This window comes from Pan paniscus, chromosome 1 (genome assembly GCF_029289425.2).
Source record: "Pan paniscus chromosome 1, NHGRI_mPanPan1-v2.0_pri, whole genome shotgun sequence".
In the NCBI taxonomy this organism is placed as follows: Eukaryota; Metazoa; Chordata; class Mammalia; order Primates; family Hominidae; genus Pan; species Pan paniscus.
Window position 1 is genome coordinate 117,367,371 of NC_073249.2, and position 23,046 is coordinate 117,390,416.

At 41.6% G+C, this 23,046-nt stretch overlaps 2 protein-coding genes across 2 annotated transcripts in view; one reads left to right on the forward strand and one right to left on the reverse strand.

Moving 5' to 3' along the window:
* Nucleotides 1–3,311: 3,311 nt before the first annotated feature.
* Nucleotides 3,312–23,046, reverse strand: part of LOC129398196 (glutathione S-transferase Mu 2) — a 266,011-nt gene continuing 246,276 nt past the window's right edge. Inside the window, exons 4-8 of the mRNA XM_055114800.2 lie at nt 9,266–9,347; nt 9,078–9,166; nt 7,210–7,305; nt 7,009–7,119; nt 3,312–3,850 (exon numbers count right to left, since the gene is read on the reverse strand). Coding sequence (XP_054970775.2) covers nt 3,761–3,850; nt 7,009–7,119; nt 7,210–7,305; nt 9,078–9,166; nt 9,266–9,347 — 468 coding nt within the window. The 3' untranslated portion in view covers nt 3,312–3,760. The remainder of the gene's footprint in view (nt 3,851–7,008; nt 7,120–7,209; nt 7,306–9,077; nt 9,167–9,265; nt 9,348–23,046) is intronic.
* LOC117974949 (peptidyl-prolyl cis-trans isomerase A-like 4C) lies at nt 18,201–21,224 on the forward strand. The gene is made up of 2 exons (XM_034933092.3): nt 18,201–18,300; nt 20,372–21,224. The coding sequence occupies exons 1-2, from the start codon at nt 18,201–18,203 to the stop codon at nt 21,007–21,009; spliced, it is 738 nt and encodes a 245-aa protein (XP_034788983.2). The 3' UTR covers nt 21,010–21,224.

Genomic DNA, 23,046 nt, shown 5'->3' on the forward strand with positions numbered 1-23,046 from the left:
TTTTGTATTTTTACTAGAGAAGTGGTTTCACCATGTTAGCCAGGATGGTCTCGCTCTCCTGACCTCGTGATCTGCCTGCCTTGGCCTCCCAAAGTGCTGGGATTACAAGCGTCAGCCACCAAGCCCAGCCCATACACAGATTTTTAAGTTAAATGTTAGGCCAGGCGCAGTGGCTCACACCTTTAATCCCAGCACTCTGAGGGGTAGAGGTGGCCAGATAACTTGAGGCCCGGAGTTCGAGACCAGCCTGGCCATCATGGCAAAACCTCATCTCTACCAAAAATACAAAAATTAGCCAGGTGTGGTGGTGTATGCCAGTAGTCCCAGTTACTCAGGAGGCTGAGGTAAGAGAATCGCTTGAACCCAGGAGGCAGAGGTTGCAGTGAGCTGAGACTGCGCCACTGTGATCCAGCCTGGGCAACAGAGTGAGACTCTGTCTCAAAAAAAGAAAGAGAAGTAAAATGTTAAAGAGAAAAAATGGTAGAATCTAAGAGTATACATGCACACCAGTCTCACCTATCCAAAGAAGTAGGCATGAATAAAAATCTAAAGGGAATTTGAAATCACACCATTAAGATGAACCTATAATTTGCTTAATAACTATTAAGTGAGCACCTACTATGCTCAAGGACTGTGCTAGGTGATATGCAAACACCCGTTACATCAGTGAACAAGAAGATACAAAAACACATGCCTTCATGACATTGACATCTTATGAGGGAAAGCAAACCAACACAAGCACACAAATAATGTAAGACATATGTGCATGCTTTTCATTGAAGTGAATACACATACAGTGTACAGGCCTTAAGTGTGCTACTCTGTGGGCTTTTCCACTTGGATACTCTTCTGGAATCACCTCCCAGATAAAGAGAGAAAACTTACAGCACTGCACCAGGAGCCTTCAATAGGCAACCTTCCAGTTCTCACCAAGGTCACCAATCATCTGACCTCTGATACCATGGACTCATTTCCCTCCCCTGATTTTCGTGTAAGTGGAATGAGATCGTGTGTCCTTTCTCCTGTCTGGATCCTTTTACTCAACACATCTGTGAGACCCATCCATGTTTTTGCACATAGTGTTAGCACATTTATTTTCATTATAGCAGAGTAAGTATTCCATTATACGAATGATGGAATTGTGTTGATAAACCACAGTTCATTTGTTCATTCTTCTATTCATGGAATTTGGATTGTTTTCAGTTATTGGCTATTTAAAATAAAGCTGCTTTTGGCATCATTATACCTGGTTCTTGGAATCCATTAGGACTCATTCCTGTAGGGTAGGACTTCTGGGTCCTGGGTAGATGTGTCTTTAGCCCTAGTTGACAGTGCCAGTATTCCAAAGTGGCTTTCCCACCAGCAATGCATGACAGTTCCAGTTACTCCATAAATCACCAACAATTGTCAGTCCTTTCAATGTCAGCCATTCTAGTGGGGATACAGTACGATCTTAGGGGTTTTTAACTTTCTGCTGTCTAATGATGTTGAGCACCTTCTCATGAGCTTAGTGGCCATTTGGATATTCACTTTTGGGAAATGCTTGTTGAAATTCTGACTCATTTTTTAATGAGTTGTATTTTTGGATATATAGTTTTTGGAGAAGAGACCTTTGTTGATTTGTAACAAGTGCTCCCTGCTGAGCCTTGCGTGAATACCTGACCCACAGACTCAACAACTATTTCTGGTATCACAGCTTAGGAACTGCTAAGCTATGAGAATCTTCCTCTGAAGCAGTTCACTCTCCAGTGAGATTTTAAATTACTTCAAGAAGATGCAATGCAGATAAAGATATGGGATTGCTGTCAGGGTGGAGGAAGCCTATGCTTAGAAAGTTCCTGCAATGATGTGAGTCAGGAAGAGATCAACCTATAGATCCCCACACGGCCTTTGGAATTATAGACCTCAGAATGATAAACAGAAAAAGCTTAAGTAAAAAAGCAAAAGATATGGCCAGGCGCAGTAGTTCGCGCATGTAATTCCAGAACTTTGGGAGGCCTAGGTGGGTGGATCATGAGGTCAGGAGTTTGAGACCAGCCTGGCCAACATGGTGAAAACCTGTCTCTAAAACAAAAATACAAAAATTAGCTGGGCACAGTGGTGTGCACCTATAGTTCCAGCTACTTGGGAGGCTGAGGAAGGAGAATCGTTTGAACCTGGGAAGGGGAGGTTGCAGTGAGACAAGATCACACCACTGCACTCCAGCCTGGGTGACACAGTAATACTCCCTCTCAAAATAATAATAATAATTTTTAAAAAGCAAAGGATGCTGTCAGAACTGGCATCTACCTACTCACCAGAAATGCTCAATTCTAGAAAAGAGCGAGTAAATCTATTAGAGGTCTGAAGGTTTTCATCATAGAATTCTATCACCATCTGATATGGTTTGGCTGTGTCACCACCCACATCTGACCTTGAATTGTAATAATCCCCAGGTATCAAGGGTGGGGGCCGGGTGCAGAAAACTGAATCGTGGGGGCAGTTTCCCCCATACTGTTCTCATGGTAGTGAATAAGTCTCACAAGATCTGATGGTTTTATAAGTGGGAGTTCCCCTGCACAGGCCCTCTTCCCTGCTGCCATGTAAGACATTACTTTGGTCCTCATTCACCTTCTGCCATGGTTATGAGGCCTCCCAGGCCCTGTGGAACTGTGAGACCTTTAAACCTCTTTCCTTTATCAATTACCCAGTCTCGGCTATGTCTCTATTAGCAGCGTGAGAACAGACTAAATCATCAGCCAGAGTATTCAGTAAGCATGTAAAGGCACTTTCAGTTATGCAAGGACTAAAGACATTTCTCTCACAGGTACCCAGGAAAGAGAGGAAGTAAACCCAGAGAGAACGTCCTGATGACAGCTGTGCAGCAAGCCTGGAGAGGGTACCTGGAAGCCATCTGAGAAAAACAATAGAGATTGGGTCCTGGAGACCTAACAGAAGTGATGCAGTCATATAGTGGAGAAGGTAAAAGGGACCCTGGTTCTCTCTGATGGAGATTCCACCCCCTTGGGGTCCTATTCAATGAGACACAAGCTCTGTGCAATTATGGAAAGTACTCAATACGGCTGGATGAATGAATGGGAGATCCAGGCCAAGAAAGAGACATCCTTTCCACAGTGCCTCATGGGGCTTCCTGCTCTGAGTCTCTCAGGAATGGGAGCAAGAATTCTCAAGCGCCTTACTATGCCCAGCAGAATCTTTTAGAACCCAGCCACTGCCAGGATCACCAGCCAGTCCCTTGGAAGAGGCAGTGACAGACAGACAGACAGTCTGGGTAGATGGCCAGGAGCAAATAAGATAAGACACACAGCAAATGTGGTTGAGGCTTTACTTCCATCAGGTAGGCCTAAGGCAGGGACCATGCTGCAGGAGCAGGGCCTGTAAACCAGTCAATGCTGCTCCTTCATGCAACACGGGGACAGCTCGGGGCTGAGCTCCACAGGCGAGGGGCCAGGCAGGCCCTTCAAAGCAGACAGAACCACTAACAGGAAGGAAGGTCAGGCTGGCTTTAGTGCAGGGAAGGGTAATGATGGGAGGGGATGTTCACGAAGGATAGTGGGTAGCTGAGGCTTCAAAGGGCCTGCATAGGACAGGGGTTTAGGGGAAGTGAAGAGGGACAATGAAGTCTTGGGAGTAAAGATGGGAATAAACAGGAGAAAGGAACGAGAAGGCAGGTGCTGGGATGCAGAGTCCAGCTGCGCTGCACAGCCTGGGCAGCAGGCTGAGTATGGGCTCTCACTCCCACCTCCTGGCCTTCAAGGCATTACTTGTTGCCCCAGACAGCCATCTTTGTGAACACAGGTCTTGGGAGGAAGCGGCTGGACTTCATGTAGGCAGAGATCTTCTCCAAGCCCTGAGAGGGGGGAAAATAAGGCCAGAACTCAAGGTCAGCTGCCCATGAGGGCTGGGACAACCCCACTGCAGACACAGCAGGTCAGGGCCCTGGCCACAGCCTTTCCACGTGGGCTCAAGTGCTGAGGCATCACACAGCCTCTTAGGGTCCCCAGATTTGCGGAGTTAACTCTTCCAACTTCCTTTAAGTAATGTTGTACCACAGTAACAGCTAACACTTATGAAGATTCTACATGGTGCTCGGTGCTCTGTACCCAAGAGAAATTACAACATAAGCTTAGAAAACCCACTCGACTACTCTGCAAGGCTGAATCTATTATCACCATTTCTCATGTGGGAAACAGAAGTTCAGCAACTTCCTTACATTTAAATACCTAGTAAGGGGAATAGAACTTCAATGTAGCCTGGTTCTGTCTCTCTCCAGTTCTGGCCTCTTTCTGCCAAATTCTCTTCTTCTTCTGCCCCACCACCCCTCACACCAGGCCCTGTCACTCCTTGACTGCACAGTCTCCTTTTCCACAGGGAGGCTCTTGGCTTGTCTGGGTATAGAGACACAGAAGGGAACTCCAGCAGAACAAAGGGGCTCTGAACACACTCACCCAATGTCTCAGTAAAACCTGGATGAAAGTGGAATGGGGAGTGGCAGTGCACAAGAAAATCAAAGGCGAGACTAGGCTCTAATCATTCCCCTTAAAGCAGAAAGTCCAAGGTCCTCCATCTAGTATCTTAGCAAAATCTCACTGTGCCCTAACCCATGGCATCTGCAGCCCTGCTGCAGATCAGGCTACATGACACTCAGATGTGCTGTGCACAATCTTACCAGGATTGAATGCCCAGATAAGGTATTCAAAAACATCCGGCTCACACCTGTAATCCCAGCACTTTGGAAGGCCGAGAAGGGTGGATCACCTGAGGTCAAGAGTTGGAGACCAGCCTGGCCAACATGGTGAAACTCCATCTCTACTAAAAATACAAAAATTAGCTGGTCATGGTGGCGGGCACCTGTAATCCCAGCTACTTGGTAGGCTGAGGCAGAGAATTGCTTGAACCCAGGAAGCGGAGGTTGCAGTGAGCCGAGATCGCACCAATGCACTCCAGCCTGGGTGACAGGCTTGACCCTGGCACATAACGGGCCATAGCTCTCAGCTCTCCTCCATCCCTCCCTTCCCACCACCTCTTACCTAACTCCAAGGCCACTCAGCCTGGACCAGAACCGCAGAACCAGAGCTGATGGGAACTAGCTGAGCAAGCAGACCTCTTGATGGGGAGTGGAAAAGGGAAACAGATTCAAGGCTCAGAAGCCTGTTGGACTAATGCCTCAAATCCCCAAATCTGTAGTAATGTAGGATTTGCTGCTCTCAAACAAGTTCAGCACACACTTCACAGGCTGCTCTGCCTGCAGGCCTCTCACTGCACTCATTTCCAGGATGGGGCTGTCATCTATGCATCTCCCACTGTGCCTCACACCCTGCCTCATGCAGAGGAGAAGGTCAGTGAATAGGAGTAAAATCAGCGTGCTACTCATCTCACAGGGGGAACACTTGGAACACTGGAGGGAAAAAAAGAGAGGAAGAGGCCAGGCGCGGTGGCTCACGCTTGTAATCCCAGCACTTAAGGAGGCTGAGGTGGGTGGATCACCTGAGGTCAGGAGTTTGAGTCCAGCCTGGCCAACATAGCAAAACCCCATCTCTACTAAAAATACAAAAATTAGCTGGACGTGGTGGTACACACCTGTAATCCCAGCTACTCAAGAGGCTGAGGCAGGAGAATCACTTGAACCCAGGAGACAGAGGTTGCAGTGAGCCAAGATTGCTCCACTGCACTCCGGCCTGGGTGACAGAGCAAGACTCCGTCTCAAAAAAAAAAAAAAAAAAAGAGGTAGAGAAGGAAAGTGCTCCAGCACAGGGCATTTCAGCATAAGCTCCTTCAACAGGGGCACCCACATATGTACCCTAATCCAGCTCCAGCCACAGCCCTGGCTCTCAGGATTCCCCACATGGGGGTTCAATCATACAAAGTTTCTGGGTGTAGCTGTGAATACTGCCTGTGGGTTCAGTATTGAACATCAATGCTACTGTGTGTCAGTCCTACTATTGCCAGCTGCATCCGTGGTCCTGAAGTGCTCTGCCTCTTCCAAAGTGTCCTGGGCTATGAAACCCAGGCTGGACAAGGCCTGAGGCTTTTCTTTTGTCACAAAACGGAGAGCCCTGACTGCCGACCATAGATCCAGAGGCTCGCAGGGAGCCCAGCACAGCCTCCACTGGCTCTGGGACCCTGAGCAAAGGACTGACCCTCTCATTCTCAGTTTCTTTGTCTCTAAAATGGGGGAGATAATTCTACCACCCTGTAGGAATGTTGTAAATTTCAAATTCAACACAATAGGTATAATGTGCTGGGTACAGTTCGTGGCATGAAGCCAGCACTCAATAAATGCAAGTTATTCTTTTCTTCTTCTTTTTTTTTTTGAGATGGAGTTTCACTCTTGTTGCCCAGGCTGGGGTGCAATGGCACGATCTTGGCTCACCGCAACCTCCGCCTCCCAGGTTCAAGAGATTCTCCTGCCTCAGCCTCCCTAGTAGCTGGGATTATAGGCATGTGCCACCACGCCCAGCTAATTTTGTATTTTTAGTAGAGACAGGGGTCTCACCATGTTGGTCAGGCTGGTCTCGAACTCCCGACCTCAGGTGATCCACCCACCTCGGCCTCCCAAAATGCTGGGATTACAAGTGTGAGCCACCATGCCCGGCTCCTTTTTTTTTTTTTTTTTTCTTGAGATGGAGTCACACTCTGTCATACAGGCCGGAATGCATTGGCACGATCTTGGCTCACTGCAACTTCCACCTCCCAGGTTCAAGTGATTCTCCTGCCTCAGCCTCCCAAGTAGCTGGGATTACAGGTGCTCGCCACCACGCCCGGCTAATTTTTGTATTTTTTTTTTAGTAAAGATGGGGTTTTGCCATGTTGGGCAGGCAGGTATCAAACTCCTAACCACAGGTGATCTGCCTCCCTCAGCCTCCAAAGCGCTGAGATTACAGGCGTGAGCCACCGCACATGGCCATAAATGTGAGTTATTCTTTGTGTAGCTCCAGGACTGGGAAAGCATCACAAAGGAGGGAAAGGAATAAGAGACATAAAGAGAAAGGAGGCTGGGGGCATCACCTCAAATCGGGAGATGAAGTCCTTCAGGTTTGGGAAGGCATCCAGGCAGCTGGGCTCAAATACTTGGTTTCTCTCAAGGACATCATAAGCGATGAAATCCACAAAGGTGATCTGGATAAGGCCAAGGATATGTGGGCTGAAACCTCCATAATATAGGAAGTATGACAAATCTGTGGTGTCCCCATCACACGCCCCCATTACCTTGTCCCCAAGAAACCATGGCTGCTTCCCCAGAAACTGTGAGTAGAGCTTCAGCATTTCAGGGAGTGCCTGCAGGTATTCTGGTTTCAGTTTCTCCTGAGGCAGAAAACAGCTGTCAACACCCTCAGACACAAGCTCCCTGCACAGATGCAGCCTCCCAGTTTTGTGCATTGCCCCAGCTGGCCGCGGGCAAGCAGTCATCTTCCCCACAGCTGGAACTGGGTCACTGTCCAGGCTTCAGCTGGATACATCAGCATTTATTAGACTCCAACTGGGTAGCTGGAGTCTTTCTGAGGTGATGGGATGGCAGAGCGGAATGTGACACTGTCCCTAAATCTGTCCCCACTGACCTCCCAACAACCTCTGGGTCAGCCCCAGGAGCACCTGAGCACCTGGTAGGCTCTGGACCAGATATGAGCAGAATCAAGGATGCAAAGAACTAAAGGAGCTCAGAGAAAGAAGTAGAAAGTTCCTCCTAGTGGGGCAGCAGAAGAATACAATGGACATTGAGTGGTTTCTGGAAAGATGAGGAGATATTCAGAGGATGAGTGGAAGAAAGGAGGGGGAAAAAGAGCCTCTGGCTGCCCCTAAGCTGTCTGTTAGGAAAATTCGCTGATCTCAGTGTATGTCAAGAGAGCACTCGGAAGACACCAAAATTTCAGGTGCCATTACTCCTTTGTTTTGCACTTGTTTTCCTCATAGTTTGTGTATTCCTAAAGCAGGCAGATGATATAAACCACTGGGAGAGATGGCCCAAAGCACAGGTCATGGGTCAGAGATGGAAGGGATTCTGGAAGTAACCATTACTGTCTAGAGAGTGAATTCATACCCTGGGGAGTCAGGATTCTATAAGTAGATTGGTGGGGAATTGATTTAGAGGTTTTATTTGACACGACTTTGGGGTTTGAGGGTCACTCTGGTGGCATTATAGGAAATAGCTTGAAGGATGAGTAGCACTAAAGAGTTCAAACAGAAAACAGGACCCGTGTATTTGGCAGGACCACAGTCTTGGCTCCTGATCAAAATGAGAGGTGAAGCTGGCTGGGCTTCTGGGTCAGGTGAGGACTTGGAGAACTTTTCTGCCTAGCTAAAGGATTGTAAATGCACAAATCAGCGCTCTGTGTCTAGCTAAAGGTTTGTAAACGCACCAATCAGCACTCTGTAAAAACAGACCAATCAGCACTCTGTAAAACGGACCAATCAGCACTCTGTAAAATGGACCAATCAGCTCTCTGTAAAATGGACCAAGCTGCATGTGGGTGGGGCCAAATAAGGGATTAAAAGGAGGCCACCCACCCCCCCTTCCCCCCTGCCCCACCTCCCCTCCCCTCCCCACCTCCGCACTTCCCAAGCAGCAGCAGCAACCTGCTCAGGTTGTCTTCCAGGCTGTGGAAGTGTATTTTCTTTCACTCTTCACCATAAATCCTGCTGTTGCTCACTCTTTGGGTTTGAACTACCTTTATGAGCTATAACATTCACTATGAAGGTCTGCAGCTTCACTCCTGAAGCCAGCCAGACCATGAACCCACCAAGAGGAATAAACAACTCCAGACGCGCCACCTTTAAGAGCTGTAGCACTCACTGCGAAGGTCTGCGGCTTCACCCCTGAAGTCAGCAAGACCACAAACCCACCGGAAGGAAGAAACTGCGGACACATCTGAACATCTGAAGGAACAAACTCCGGATACACCATCTTTAAGAACTGTAACACTCACCGTGTAGGACTGCGGCTTCATTCTTAGAGTCAGCAAGACCAAGAACTCACCAGAAGGAATCAATTTTGGACACAAACTCTGCAGGGAAAGGGGAGACTGGGAGTAGGGTAGGGGAGACTGGGAGTGGGGTGGGGGGGACTTGGGGGGACTTACAAAATCTGGGTCATAGCAGAGTTTGGCCAGCTGCATAAACTGGTTCTCCAAAATGTCTTCGCGAATCTGCTCCTTTTCTGATTCCCCGCCTACCCTCGTAAAGCAGATTCTCTCTCAGCCTCACAGCCCAGCCAAGCCGAGGAGGAGGCCACGGTCCCTCCCCGCATCTTGCAACCAAATCTACTCACACAGGTTGTGCTTGCGGGCAATGTACCGCAGGATGGCGTTGCTCTGGGTGATCTTGTGAGTCCCATCAATCAAGTAGGGCAGCTGGATAGATGGGAAACCGGGGAAGCTCAGTTGGGCCACCAGGCTCCCAAGCATCCCCTTCCCTTATGCAAGGGCAGAGAGAGACTGGGCACTCACTGTACCTGCTCATGGCAGGCCTGAGATAGAAATACTGTCACACTAATAAATGAGCTGGGATACAGAACATCATGCAAGGGGATCACATCACTGCACTCTAGCCTGGGTGACAAAGTGAGATCATGTCAAAAAAAAAAAGAAAGAAAGGAAGAAGAGGAAGGAAGGAAGGAAAAGAAGAAAGAAAGGAACAAAGAAAGAAAGAAGAGAAAAAGAGAGGAAGAAAGAGAAAGAAAAGGAAGGAAGGAAAGGAAGAAAGAAGGAAAAGAAAGAAAATTCAAGTCCTGCCTTGTAAAATGCAGTACTCCATTTTCCCAAAGAGATCCCAAGGGAAACTTAACTACAGGATAAAGACAGACAAAAGGACATAAATTACAACTACTCCAGGTTCACATAGTATTTTGTTTCTGAAATTGGTTTTAAAATATCTATGTCAGAGTTCATTTCTAGAACTTTATCTCTAGAAAACATAGTTTCACTTCTCAATACAGGAAAATGGAGATTGGAAAAATGAGGTTGGAAAATGATTTCCATGCTTATCTCTCAGTTTCTTTTTTCAACTTCCCTTTTTCATCTCCGTATCTTCACTGATACCTAGGAATCTCTGTTACATCACAGTCTTCAAGAGCTTTGCTCACAGCGAATTAGTTAAGACATTAGCTTTCAAAGGTATATGATATTCTCTCACAAGCATTTGTCTACTTTTAATAGGGCAAGCTACGTAAAGATGTTAAATCTCATTCCAGAAATACCACATCTACTCTACCTATTTATGAGAACAGTCGTCTCTAGATCAAGATAGAAATTCATAGTTAGGAAATAAATCCCTGTAGGGTTTTTCCACAGTCCCAATATGTCCCCTACTGTCCCGATTTTAGCAACAAAAATCCCCCATCCAGAAAGTCCTTCATTCCTAAGTTGAAAGATTGGTCACCCTATTTCTATCTGTGTCTCTTTCTTTCATAATTGGCTCATAATCATAGCAGTCACAATTTAGAAAAATTTTATTTTACTGAATTACTCATTGCTGTTTTCTCATTTTTTAAATAATAAACACTTATTAAGAAACATTGGAAATATACCGAAAATAGTAAACAATAAAACAGAAACCATTGGCAGAAATAGTCACTATTAAAATCTTAATATACTCCCTTCCAATGTTGTTTCTGTTAATGCAAATTAAAAAATCAGAGATTCGCCTCTGTGAACTAGATCTCTTTTTACCTTTAGATATTATTTGACAAATACATAGCTCAATCATCTATCCAAACTTCTCTTTTACAGACTCCATGCCAATTAACCTTCTCCTATGAAACTATTATTTCTTCACATAGGATAAATATGGTTATTGACACACAAACTTTCTTAGTTACACTGCAATCCAGTTGTGCGTCCCTAAATTTATACCAATTGGATTTAGAATGATCATTACTAAAGAGGCTTGGTCTTATCTCTTGCAATTTGCTTCTTCCTTCTTAAATTCAATTCTTGTAATGTAACTATAATTTGGGGGTATCTTTTTGCCTCATATTCAAATTCTCTTTCAAACTGAGGTACATTTCTGTATTTCTGTATTTGTATATTGCATATAATAGTATAGAAAACAATAATGAGATTATAGTGTACATAAAAGTTTTGAAGTATAATTAAATATTTAATCTATAAATATATTAAATATGAGCTGCTGACTCACCAAGCCTGGTTTGGCTTCCATCACTTGTATAATCAATCACCTGTATTAAATCACCTCTGCTTGAAAGATGAAGAATAGTTTCTGATTTATAAGCAAACACCGAAAGCTCTTCTATTTCTTGTTTGCTAAACAAGATTTGTCAAAGTTAAATATTTTATTTTATTGAATTCACTTTTTGCCTCTCCTACAATGATGATTTGCTTTTCCTCCTTTAACTTGTTAATGTGATGAATTATACATAGTTTTTTTTTCTATTGTTAGAAATCCTTGCATTCATGGAACAAACACAATTTTCATACTATATTATCTTTTTTATAGACTTCTAAATTTAATTTGCTAACTTTTAATTTAAAATGTTTGCTGTTAGGTTCATAAGGAAAGTTGGCATGTAATTTTCCTGTCTTACACATTTCTCATATAACATTGTTATCAAGGTTGTACTGGCCTCATAAAATGAACGAACAAATGGACCTTTTTTTATTCTGGAGTTGTTTTTATAAAATGGAAATAATCCATTTCTTGAAAACATTTGATAGAACTCACCAGTAAAAATGTCTGGGCCTGCTGGTTCTCTTCTTCTAAGAAGAATTTGGAACTTATAATTAAAGCTCCTTTAATGTGTTAGAAAACTTTCCAGGTTTCCTTGAACATTAATAAATTCCAATGACGGAAAGCCCTCAGATATTAAATATAACCTTAAATATAACCTTCCCCCAATTCAATTTTTCTTTTGCAGATATGATTAGATACTCTAATTTTTCAACCTCTATTTCACATATCCATTTTCCTTTCCTCCTCTGTACTGTCTTCAGCATAATTTGTTTAGTCTAACTTCCAACTCACTTATTTTCTTTTTGGTTCTATCCAATATTGTGTTTAACCTGTCCATTTAGTTTTTAATTTTCATTATATTTTTTATTTCTAAAAGATCTCTTAAATTCAGTTTCAATCTGCTTAATATAAGATACATACACTGTCTCAATTTATATTCCTGGCACACCTCATTGATTTTTTAAACATATTAAACACGGCTTTTATAGTTATATAGTCATCCTAATATCTGAAATCTTTATGGGCATAATTCTGTTTCTGCTCATGATGTTTATTTCCTCATGAGTTTTGTAAGAGTCTTACTTTTTTCTCATTTTGGATGAAATTTTACCTGTGGCCATTCTTTGAGACATGGGCTGAATGTGGGTTTCTCCAAAGACACTTTGCCTTCGTCTTGTGTTTGGTGGTAATACCAACATGGGATAACTATAAAATAAATTATCAGTTTCATGTGTGGGTTTTTTTTAACTTATACTTACAGTGAAAATTTAAACCACAAATTCATGTGAAGATGGCCTTCTCATTTTTCCTCTAAATAGCACCGAGTTTGAGGCAGGAAAATTTCCTGGTTGTCTCCCCCTGAGGAACAGGTTTTTATCTAGTTTATCCTTTCACTGAAATTATAGTCCTTCGTATCTCTGGCTTTCAGCAGTTTTCTCCTGTAAGACTGCTATACTGGGCAGGCACTAGGTTTTGTCTCACACTCTCCCATATCCCAGGTGGTCATAAAAATTGAAGCTCAGGGTACTAGGGCCAGGACTGTCCTTATGGAAGCTTCTGGTTTGGGGGTTTGCATACCTCTCTGGATTTATGTATTCTCCTTATGCTTGGCCTATGTGGTTCACCTTAATTTCTATTCAAGTCAGTAATATACTTTTGAAAAATGACATGTACATTTTATCTGGTATTTGTAGATTTCATATAGCAGGATAGTGATTCAGCAAATTTAGTCTACCACAATGCTGGGAATAGAATTCCCCTAATTTTTGAAAACATTATATCAAATCATGTTTATTGCCATTAATAGTCTTATAAATGTGCTTTTAAGTAACTGCATTTTGTCATAGCTCATTGTGATTGTATATTTAACTAGTTCACCCCTACCTCATGTTTTTTGGGAGTGAAGGTTGTACTCAACTCATTATGTTAAGTGATACTACAGTAAACATCAATCTATACATGCATTAATAATGATTTCCAAGAAAGTAGTGACACATGGTCATAATCATCTTTGAGGCTGATGGTACATATTTTCAAATTGCATCTCAGAAATAATATACCAATCTGTGCTCTAATCAGCCGCATATGAAAGTGTCATCTTTCTGTTCTCCAATCAATACAACTACTACTGTTTTTATACCTACAAATCTGACAAAGATGTGAGAAGGCATCTTATAGTTTCAATTTGTATTTCTTTGGTGACCAATGTACTAAATTACTCAATGTACTAAATTACTCTTTTCCTGTTTATCATCCATTTCAAACAAAATGTAAACCATTTTTTAAATTTTTTTATATTAATGCAAATCGTAAATCACTACTTTATTTATTCAACTTCCTAAGCAAAATTATATGTTGTCCCATTTATACATTTTATATTAGATCATTCTGCCTTACATTTATATCCTAAAAACTTTCAGAATTATATAATAATTATGAACAGTTGATTATAAATAATGTCTTTATTAGGATATTTCTCCATAAATCTAAATTTCATCAATCTTTCTTTATCTCTACACAATGTCCTCTTGTATTATATTAATAATTGCAGATACACTTCTTTTTGCTATTTCTATTAATTCTTTCCTATTCCTATTGTCTGTTAGTCTCCCATTTTCTCCCATAAAATAAATAAAAATTTTTCTATCAGATTCTGTGATATATTACTTCTTATTCCCAGCCTTCAACATTTTAAGAATTCAGATTGACCTTTTCTCCCATTCTTATTTCAAGTTATCAGCATGTCGATACTTGGGAAATCTCATCAAGTGTTTAACAGTGCATACTTTACTGATTCATTATTTATTTCAATTTAATCTTTCTTATTTTCATTCAACTTTTTTCTCAGTAATACAACTTTTTCAAGCTTTTTATTTTCTAATGCATTTCTCCAAATAGCAGCCATAACCCTTATATGCCCTCTTTCAATGACAACAACAAAAGTGTGCTAGGCTTCTTGGAAGAAAATAATTATACCAATTCAAGAAGGAGAAAACTGATGTACTGATAAACAAATGGGCATCTTAGGATCATGTTTCTCACAAGTAAGGCAGTTCCAGAAATTCCTAGGACCATAATGGGTTTTATTCTAAATAGGTTAAACATATCACTTAAAAAATTGTTTTCTACAGTTCTCTAATATTGCTTACAATTGTCCACGTTTCCATGTTTATAAATTTGCACTTTTTTTTTTTTAATGGAGTTTTGCTGTTGTTGCCCAGGCTGGAGCCCAGGCTGGAGTGTAGTGGCGTGATCTTGGCTCACTGCAACCTCCACCTCCCAGGTTCAAGCAATTCTTCTGCCTCAGCCTTCTGAGTAGCTGGGATTACAGGTGCGTGCCACCACACCTGGCTAATTTTTTGTATTTTTAGTAGAGACGGGGTTTCACCATGTTGGCCAGGCTGGTCTCGAACTCCTGACCTCAGGTGATCCACCCGCCTTGGCCTCCCAAAGTGCTGGGATTACAGGCATGAGCCACTGCTCCCGGCCTTATACTTGCACACTTTTTAATTCTAAGACCTTGCTACTCAGTGAGGGATCCTGGGACTAATACCATCAGCTTGACTTGAGGCCCTGTTTGAAAGCAGACTCAGAATCTGTAATTTATCAGGATCCCCAGGTAACTTGTATGTGCAGTCTAGTTTGGTAGATCTGCTCTGGCAGACTGGAAGACTCTTCTATCTGCCTCATGTAAGGTGCAGGTGACATAATTAGGTAATCAAGCAAAAGATCACATATTTTAATAAGAAAGAGACACTGGCTATTATTTTGAGTGGTAAAACAGGTTATTCAGTCCCAGTTTAAAATGGAAGTGACAGAGACCAAGATCAAGATTTTTAATTTGAGATGTGCCTGCGATGCAATTACATTTGCTGAATGAAACTGCTTCAGTAATTAGATGCAGGTTTCTTCTCTCTTCTTTTTGAGATGTAAAGAAGACACAACAGACTCATGGAACTTAAAGAACTAGATGCCAGCTAACAAAACATGCTATCCAGACTCTTTCGTTTCACCATATTGCTTCCTTGAAAACATAGGACAGTGCCAGTTTAGCACTGAAAAAAATCAGTTCTCCTAATTCTAAAAAGAGGAGACAGCCAGGCGTGGTGGGTCACTAAAAATACAAAAAATTAGCTGGGCATGGTGGTGCATGCCTGTAATCCCAGCTACTTGGGAGGCTGAGGCAAAAGAATCACTTAAACCTGGGAGGTGAAGGTTGCAGTGTGCTGAGATAGCGCCATTGCACTCTCGCCTGGGCAACAAGAGCGAAACTCCATCTCAAGAAAAAAAAAAAGAAAGAGAGAGAGAGAAACTGTAATTTCATTTCAGAAGTTTTATAGGGTACTATTTCCAATTCTTTTTTTCTTACTCCATTAAAGTGTAATTAGCAGTATGTGAAAATTTCCACTTTATCCTCAATCAGAAGCCTCTCCTTCCTATTAGCATATTTTTTTTCTATTAACTTTGTAAAGTGGGATTCTTGTTTTATACATACCCCTGGAAAGTATACTTAAACTGTGAGACCCTGGGATTTTATATTTCCAAATAGAAGATACCATCCTCTTGTATCACAAAATGTACCTAAGATGGTTTGGATTATATTTAAATATTCTTGAATGAAATAGACTTACTGACTGAAGCCAATTATTATATTTTTCCACACCAAAACAAATGCAATAGGAAAAGATGACAGTTCTATGTAGTATTCCTGCTTCCATATTGCACAAATTAGAAACATACATATTCTATTATGTTACAGGGTCTAGGGCTTTGGGAGGACAAGGCTGCAGGCAGCCGAGATTGTGCCGCTGCACTCCAGCCTGGGCGACAGAGTGAGACCTTTTCTCAATAATAATAATAAAAGTAAAAAGAAATATAATATTTAATCAATATATGCACACACATGGGTTTATCATGACACACATGACGTGTCTACAGTGAAAAAAATGAGTAAATCTAGAAACCTGTATTGCCTCAATAGCTAGCTAAGTACTTCAATATGCATGTTTATTTCAACAATTTTGTGTTAAGCTTCAGTGGTAAATAAGCAGAGTACACTGACCATAATGAATACTTCTTTTGATGAGGGTTATCACTACACAATTAAAATATTACATAGTTGGCTGGGCACGTTGGCTCACACCTAAAATCCCAGCACTTTGGGAGGCCGAGGCAGGCAGATCACCTGAGGATGGGAGTTCAATACCAGCCTGACTAACATGGAGAAACCCCTTCTCTATTAAAAATACAAAATTAACCAGGCGTGGTGGCACATGCCTGTAATCCCAGCTACTCAGGACGCTGAGGCAGGAGAATCACTTGAACCTGGGAGGCAGAGGTTGTGGTGAGCCGAGATAGCGCCATTGCACTCCAGCCTGGGCAACAAAAGCAAAACTCCGTCTCAAAAAAATATATAATAATAAATATATATATATTATATATAATAAATATAAATATAACATATAATAAATATATAATATGTATTATACATATAATAAATATATATATTATATATAATAAATATATCATATATATGATATAGTTTAGAGTTAAATACTGACTGCTCTTGGGAACTTTGAGGTATTCTGAGGGATATAAATAACACGAAGAGAATAGCACATTGGCTTGAAGCAGATTAGAGTCTGCTACCTGCGTGAATACTTGCTTTTCATGAACTATGAGGATGCCCTTAGCTTTTGAACCACTTCTACTTGTGTTGAAATTTACCCTTTAATTTTGGGGTTTGACAGGCTCTGCCCTTCTGTTATGCTTGAGTCTGGCTTTTCCTACTCTGACTCACTTTGATTCTTGACCTCTGAATCTTATTCCTATTTTACAATAAACACACATCGCACATACGCCAATTAGTAGAGTGGAAGAGGGAAAAATTGCCAAGGAACTATGTTTAATTTTGTTCCTTTCGCAAACCAGACACCATAACAGAAAAATTTTAGGAACATGTGCATGTTCAGTAGCCTTCAATGCAATTATAGTGGTTATTAAAAAGTGTTGGATAATCAATATTTTTTAAAGATTCACTAGTCCCTTCTCATAATTTTAGAACTTTGGGAAGTAATAATACAAATGTATTTTTAGCTGTGTCCTTTAATCTTTTACTGTTTCCTCTATGTGTGGTGTTTGGTTTGTGTGTGTGTGATAATTATTATAAAGATCAGAGGCTAACAGAGGTGTTAATCACGAACTTTTAAATTTTTTTTATTTTTATTTTTTTATTTTTTTTAAGAGACAGAGTCTCGCGGTGTTGCCAAGGCTGGATGCAGTCGCGCCAACTCAGCTCACTGCAACCTCCGCCTTCAGGGTTCAAGCGATTCTGCTGCCTCAGCCTCCCAAGTAGCTGGGACTGCAGGAGGGCACCACGATGCCCCACTAATTTTTGTATTTTTAGTAGAGATGGGGTTTCACCATATTGGCCAGGCTGGTCTTGAACTCCTGACCTCATGATCCGCCTACCTCAGCTTCCCTAAGTGCTGGGATTACAGGCGTGAGCCACCGCATCTGGCTGCATGATCTTTTAACTTGTCTCATACACTCAATATTCTCAAGATATACCTTCCAAAGTGAAAAATTATGGCACTTTGCAGCCCTGACCACTAACTGAGAACTTTGATGCTTTGGATTTTGGAGACCTCATTTTATCACCTGGTCCTTTTACTTCATGACTTGTCATGCTGCCACCTTTTGATGGGATTGAGATCAAGATAATAATCAAGATAATAGGGTCAGGAATATTGTGCCCCTTTGTTTTTATATCCAGATGCAATAGAGCCTCTGACACACCACTACTATTGTTCTTAGGATTTGGAACAAAATGCTTCTTTCTTTGACAAAATAAATGTTTTCTTTAAAGAACTCTTGATTGATCCTGGACCATTGTAGAAACTGAAGTCCTATCAATGCAAAAAAATATGACAACATGAGCTGCTTATCATGAAATAAGTGTTTTCCAATTAACTATCCTGCTTCATCAGCAGGTAGGAATAATAGAATCTATACCTATGTCTTCATGGGAAGTTCTCTATGGCCAGTTGATTAGTGAGGGAAAAATTGAGCCTGATTTACAGAAGTCACTGTACAACATCACAGCAACAGCCAAAAGTAGATTGCTTAGGCATTATAACCTACGTGAATGCAATTTTAAAAGAAATTCAGCCTATGTAATTGGTTGTCCACGATGTCTAGAAGGAGAGATATTATTGATGTATATGTGGCAGCTAATAATTTGTCTAGATAATTAGGGACTTGGGGCCAGGCCTGATGGCTCACACCTGTAATCCCAGAACTTTTGGAGGGCAGGACAGGTGAATTGTCTGAGGTCAGGAGTTCGAAACCAGCCTGGCTGACATGGTGAAACTCCGTCTCTACTAAAAATACAAAAATTAGCCAGATGTGGTGGTGTGTGCCTGCAATCCTAGCTATTTGGGAGGCTGAGGCAGGAGAATCTCTTGAATCCAGGAGGAAGAAGTTGCAGTGAACCAAGATTGCACCACTGCACTCCAGCCTGGGCAACAAAGCGAAACTCTGTCTCAAAAAAAAAAAAAAGAAAAGAAAAGAAAAGAAAAGATAATTAGGGACTCGGAAAGACAAAGACTGAAGGATTGGTGGCAATGAGTTTTGGGGAAAAAATATGTAGATGAACCACAGAAAATGAGCCAGAGTGTAAGAATATTTGTGCTTAATACGAATGCTCACCAAACTATCATCAGGAAGGTTATCAAATAGATATGAAGGTATGAAACAATCTCTTTCACAAGGCACTACATTGCTTGCTCAGAAGGCTAATAAACAGCAACATTGGTGGTAGCAGTAGAGAATACACATAGGTTTAGCAACATGTTGGACTTTACCACTCTCGCTTACAAAAGCCTATTTAGCTGTCAAGACTATTAGGTGTCCAACACACAAGCAACAAAGTCCAAGGCTAAGCACACAATAACATATCCTGGGTGAATAAACCAGTCACCTTTTGTCAGACTTGTTGATTTTACTGGAGCTCCTCTATGATAAAGGCAACAAGGAATTTTGTAAATGGAATCTACCTTTATCCTTGAATTACATTTGCTTTACCTGACATCATTTTTCTCTGATCGCCACTCTCCATGGGTACATTGAATGCCTTATATATACTGCCATAATATCCTGTTCTACATCCTTCTATTAAAAGAACTTGTTGTATAACAAATGAGTAGATATTCATTGGACTCACCTGGTCCACCATTTATCCTATCACTAACCAAAATTATTATTATTATAGAATGGTGAATATTTTATTAAAGACTCAATCACAGTGCCAGTTGGAGACAATGGCTTATAAGGTTGTACTCATGCTAGAGGATGTGGTGGTGTATCCTCTGAACTAGTAACTAAGTATAAGCTTGTCTGGTGTCTCCCATATAAAAAATACAACAATCTTTGATATTTGTTATGAACGTTGAAGTGACTCCTTTTGTCATTACATCTAATGATCCACTCCAAATACTTGTCTCTTGTCTCTGAGATTCTAGGTTTTTGCAGAATTAGTACCCAAAGGGAGAGTCTTAGCAGTATTCCATTTTACAATCCATCCTTCGTTAGAGGATGAGAGACTTCTATCTAGCCTTTTAGGTTGCCTGAGACCTTTAAACAAACAGTCAAAAATTTAAAATTTAAAATGCGGCTACATTGTTGCATGGGGTAGTAAATCTTGACCTTAAAACTGGTATTTGTAAGAAAAACAGAAAGAATTCAGGGATCCCCTTTGATGGCTCCTAATTCTATACAGTCTTGTAAATATTCCTGAAGACTAACCAGGCGTGGTGGTGCACACCTGTAATCCCAGCTACTCCAGAGGCTGAGGAAGAGAATCACTTGAACCTGGGAGGCGGAGGTTGCAATGAGCTGAGATTGTGCCACTTCACTCCAGCCTGGGTGACAGAGCAAGACTCTGTCTCAAAAAAAAAAAAAGAAAAAGAAAGAAAGAAAGAAAGAAAGAAAGAAAGAAAGAAAGAAAGAAAGAAAGAAAGAAAGAAAGGAAGACTGCCAAAACTTGGAAGCAACCAAGATGTCCTTCAATAGGTGACTGCATAAGCAAACTGTGGTATATTCGTACAGTGGAATATTATTCAGTGCTAAAAGGAAAAAACTATCAAGCCACAAAAAGATACAGAAAAAACAAAGACATTTTGCTAAGTGAAAGAAGCCAGTCTGAAAAGGGTACATACTGTGATTTCAACTATACGACATTCTGGAAAAGGCCAAACTATAAAGACAGTAAAAAGACCAGTGGTTATCTTTGCAGACGCCACCATCGCTGTGAGCCCTGTACTATCAGCCACGGTCAACTCCGTCGTCTTTTTTGACATCACCGTCGATGGCAAGCCCTTGGGCCGCATCTCCATCAAACTGTTTGCAGACAAGATTCCAAAGACAGCAGAAAACTTTCGTGCTCTGAGCACTGGAGAGAAAGGATTTCGTTATAAGGGTTCCTGCTTTCACAGAATTATTCCAGGGTTTATGTGTCAGGGTGGTGACTTCACACGCCATAATGGCACCGGTGACAAGTCCATCTATGGGGAGAAATTTGATGATAAGAACCTCATCCGAAAGCATACAGGTTCTGGCATCTTGTCCATGGCAAATGCTGGACCCAACACAAATGGTTCCCAGTTTTTCATCTGCACTGCCAAGACTGAGTGGTTGGATGGCAAGCATGTGGCCTTTGGCAAGGTGAAAGAACATGTGAATATTGTGGAAGCCATGGAGCACTTTGGGTACAGGAATAGCAAGACCAGCAAGAAGATCACCATTGCTGACTGTGGACAATTCTAATGAGTTTGACTTGTGTTTTATTTTCACCACCAGACCCATTCCTTCTGTAGCTCAGGAGAGCACCCCTCCACCACATTTGCTTGCAATATCCTAGAATCTTTGTGCTCCTGCTGCAGTTCCCTTTGGGTTCCATGTTTTCCTTGCTCCCTTCCGTGCCTAGCTGGATTGCAGAGTTGAGTTAAGTTTATGATTATGAAATAAAAACTAAGTAACAACAACAACAACAAAAAAGCTCAGTGGTTGCCAGGAGTTTGGGGATGGGTAGGGAGAGAAATAGTTCTGAAACAGGCGATTTTTAGGGGATTGAAAATACGTTGGTAATAATGTAATGATGGGTACATGACATTATGCGTTTTGCAAAACTCCTAGACCTGTACCACACAAAGAGTGAACCCTAATGTAAACTGGGGGTGGGATAAAGGTGACAGTATGTGAGAACTCTGTACTTTCTGCTCGATCTTTCCATAAAGCTAAAACTGCTCAAAAAATAAAGTCTATTATTTTGTTAAATGAAAGAAATTAACAATGACCATGGCACGCTCACACAAAAAGATTATCAAGGACATTTCTCTGTCAGGAATGAATATTTGGTCATCTCACAAGGCAAAACCCTGACTAGCAGAGGTGTTAGCTGAGGGCACATGGCCATAGATGCCAATAGTGACCTGCTGGCCACTTGCAGAAAGGAGAGCCTTGACATCCAAACACATTGTTTCTCTTGTATTGTCCTGTGCATACTTATGTATCTTAACAAGTTTCCTTCTTTCCTCTCCATTTATCCCTCTTTTTAAAACAGGGCTTATTGAGGGTGATTAACTTAATTTTTAAATGATATATGGCAGAATGTCAAGAGAGTATAGTGAAGAACTTCGTAGAGGAATGGACATAACCCAGAATTCTTAGACTTAGAGTACATGCTGTGATTGAGAATTTTTTATTGTTTCATTGTTCAAGAGATTGTAGGTACATGTTCAATTATTAGAGAAATAGTTGCACTCTGTTAGAAGGAAGCTTGGGTCTTTCGTGTTTACTTTCAAAAGGGAAAGTTTACATTGATATTGAGCAAGTTAAAGCATGAATATTTATTATTTGATGTTTGTTTCTGTGTTTGAGGAACTCCTCAGCCTCTCAGTTTTGATGAAAACAAGAAACCACCTCCTGCTTTAGAAGCTAAAATGCCAAATGCTTGCTTTCTCAGCCTCCTTTGCAGCTAGGGTACAAGCATATGACTTAGGTTTTGCCAATCTGTTTGCCAGTGCTGAATTTCGACTTCGGAATTAATAAAGAAAGAAGCAGATTCAGTTATGCTTTCTCTTGTTTCTGGTGGAGGCCATGTAGCAGCTGCTACAATATCTGTTGCAAAGTGAACAAGTGGGAGTGGTGCTAGTGGCTTTGCAGTTAGCCTAGGATTGAGCAGTTGCTGCAATTGTTGCTCTCTGCATCTTCGGTGTTACTTCTTACTGGTGGTGACAGTGGTTTCCTCCCTGGATGAGTTCTACAGCATGGTTTGGGGTACATTTCCTGGCTGCCTAGCTTTGATCTGGCTTTCTAGCCTTCTCAACAGTTCTACAAGTTCCCCACTATTTCTGTGATAAACCTATTTATTGTTAATGTCAGCCATAATTGGCTTCTGTGGTTTATATTTTTTAAAATTCCAAGATATACCAATGTAACAGATAGCTCAACAAACATATGTCTTTTTAAATTAAGATATATTCTGTGTCACATGAAGTACAATGGACAAAATGCAACAAATTGAATTGAGCTAAAGACCAAATATATATTAAGCCTGGCTGGTCTTAAAAATGTAACTGGATACAGCCAGGCATGGTGGCTCACGCCTATAATCCCAGCACTTTGGGATCCTGAGGTGGGCAGATCACCTGAAGTCAGGAGTTTGAGACCAGCCTGGCCAGCATGGTGAAACCCCATCTCTACTAAAAATGCAAAAATTAGCTGGGTGTGGTGGTATGCCCCTGTAATCCCAGCTACTCGGGAGGTTGAGGCAGGAGAATCACTTGAACCTGGGAGGCAGAG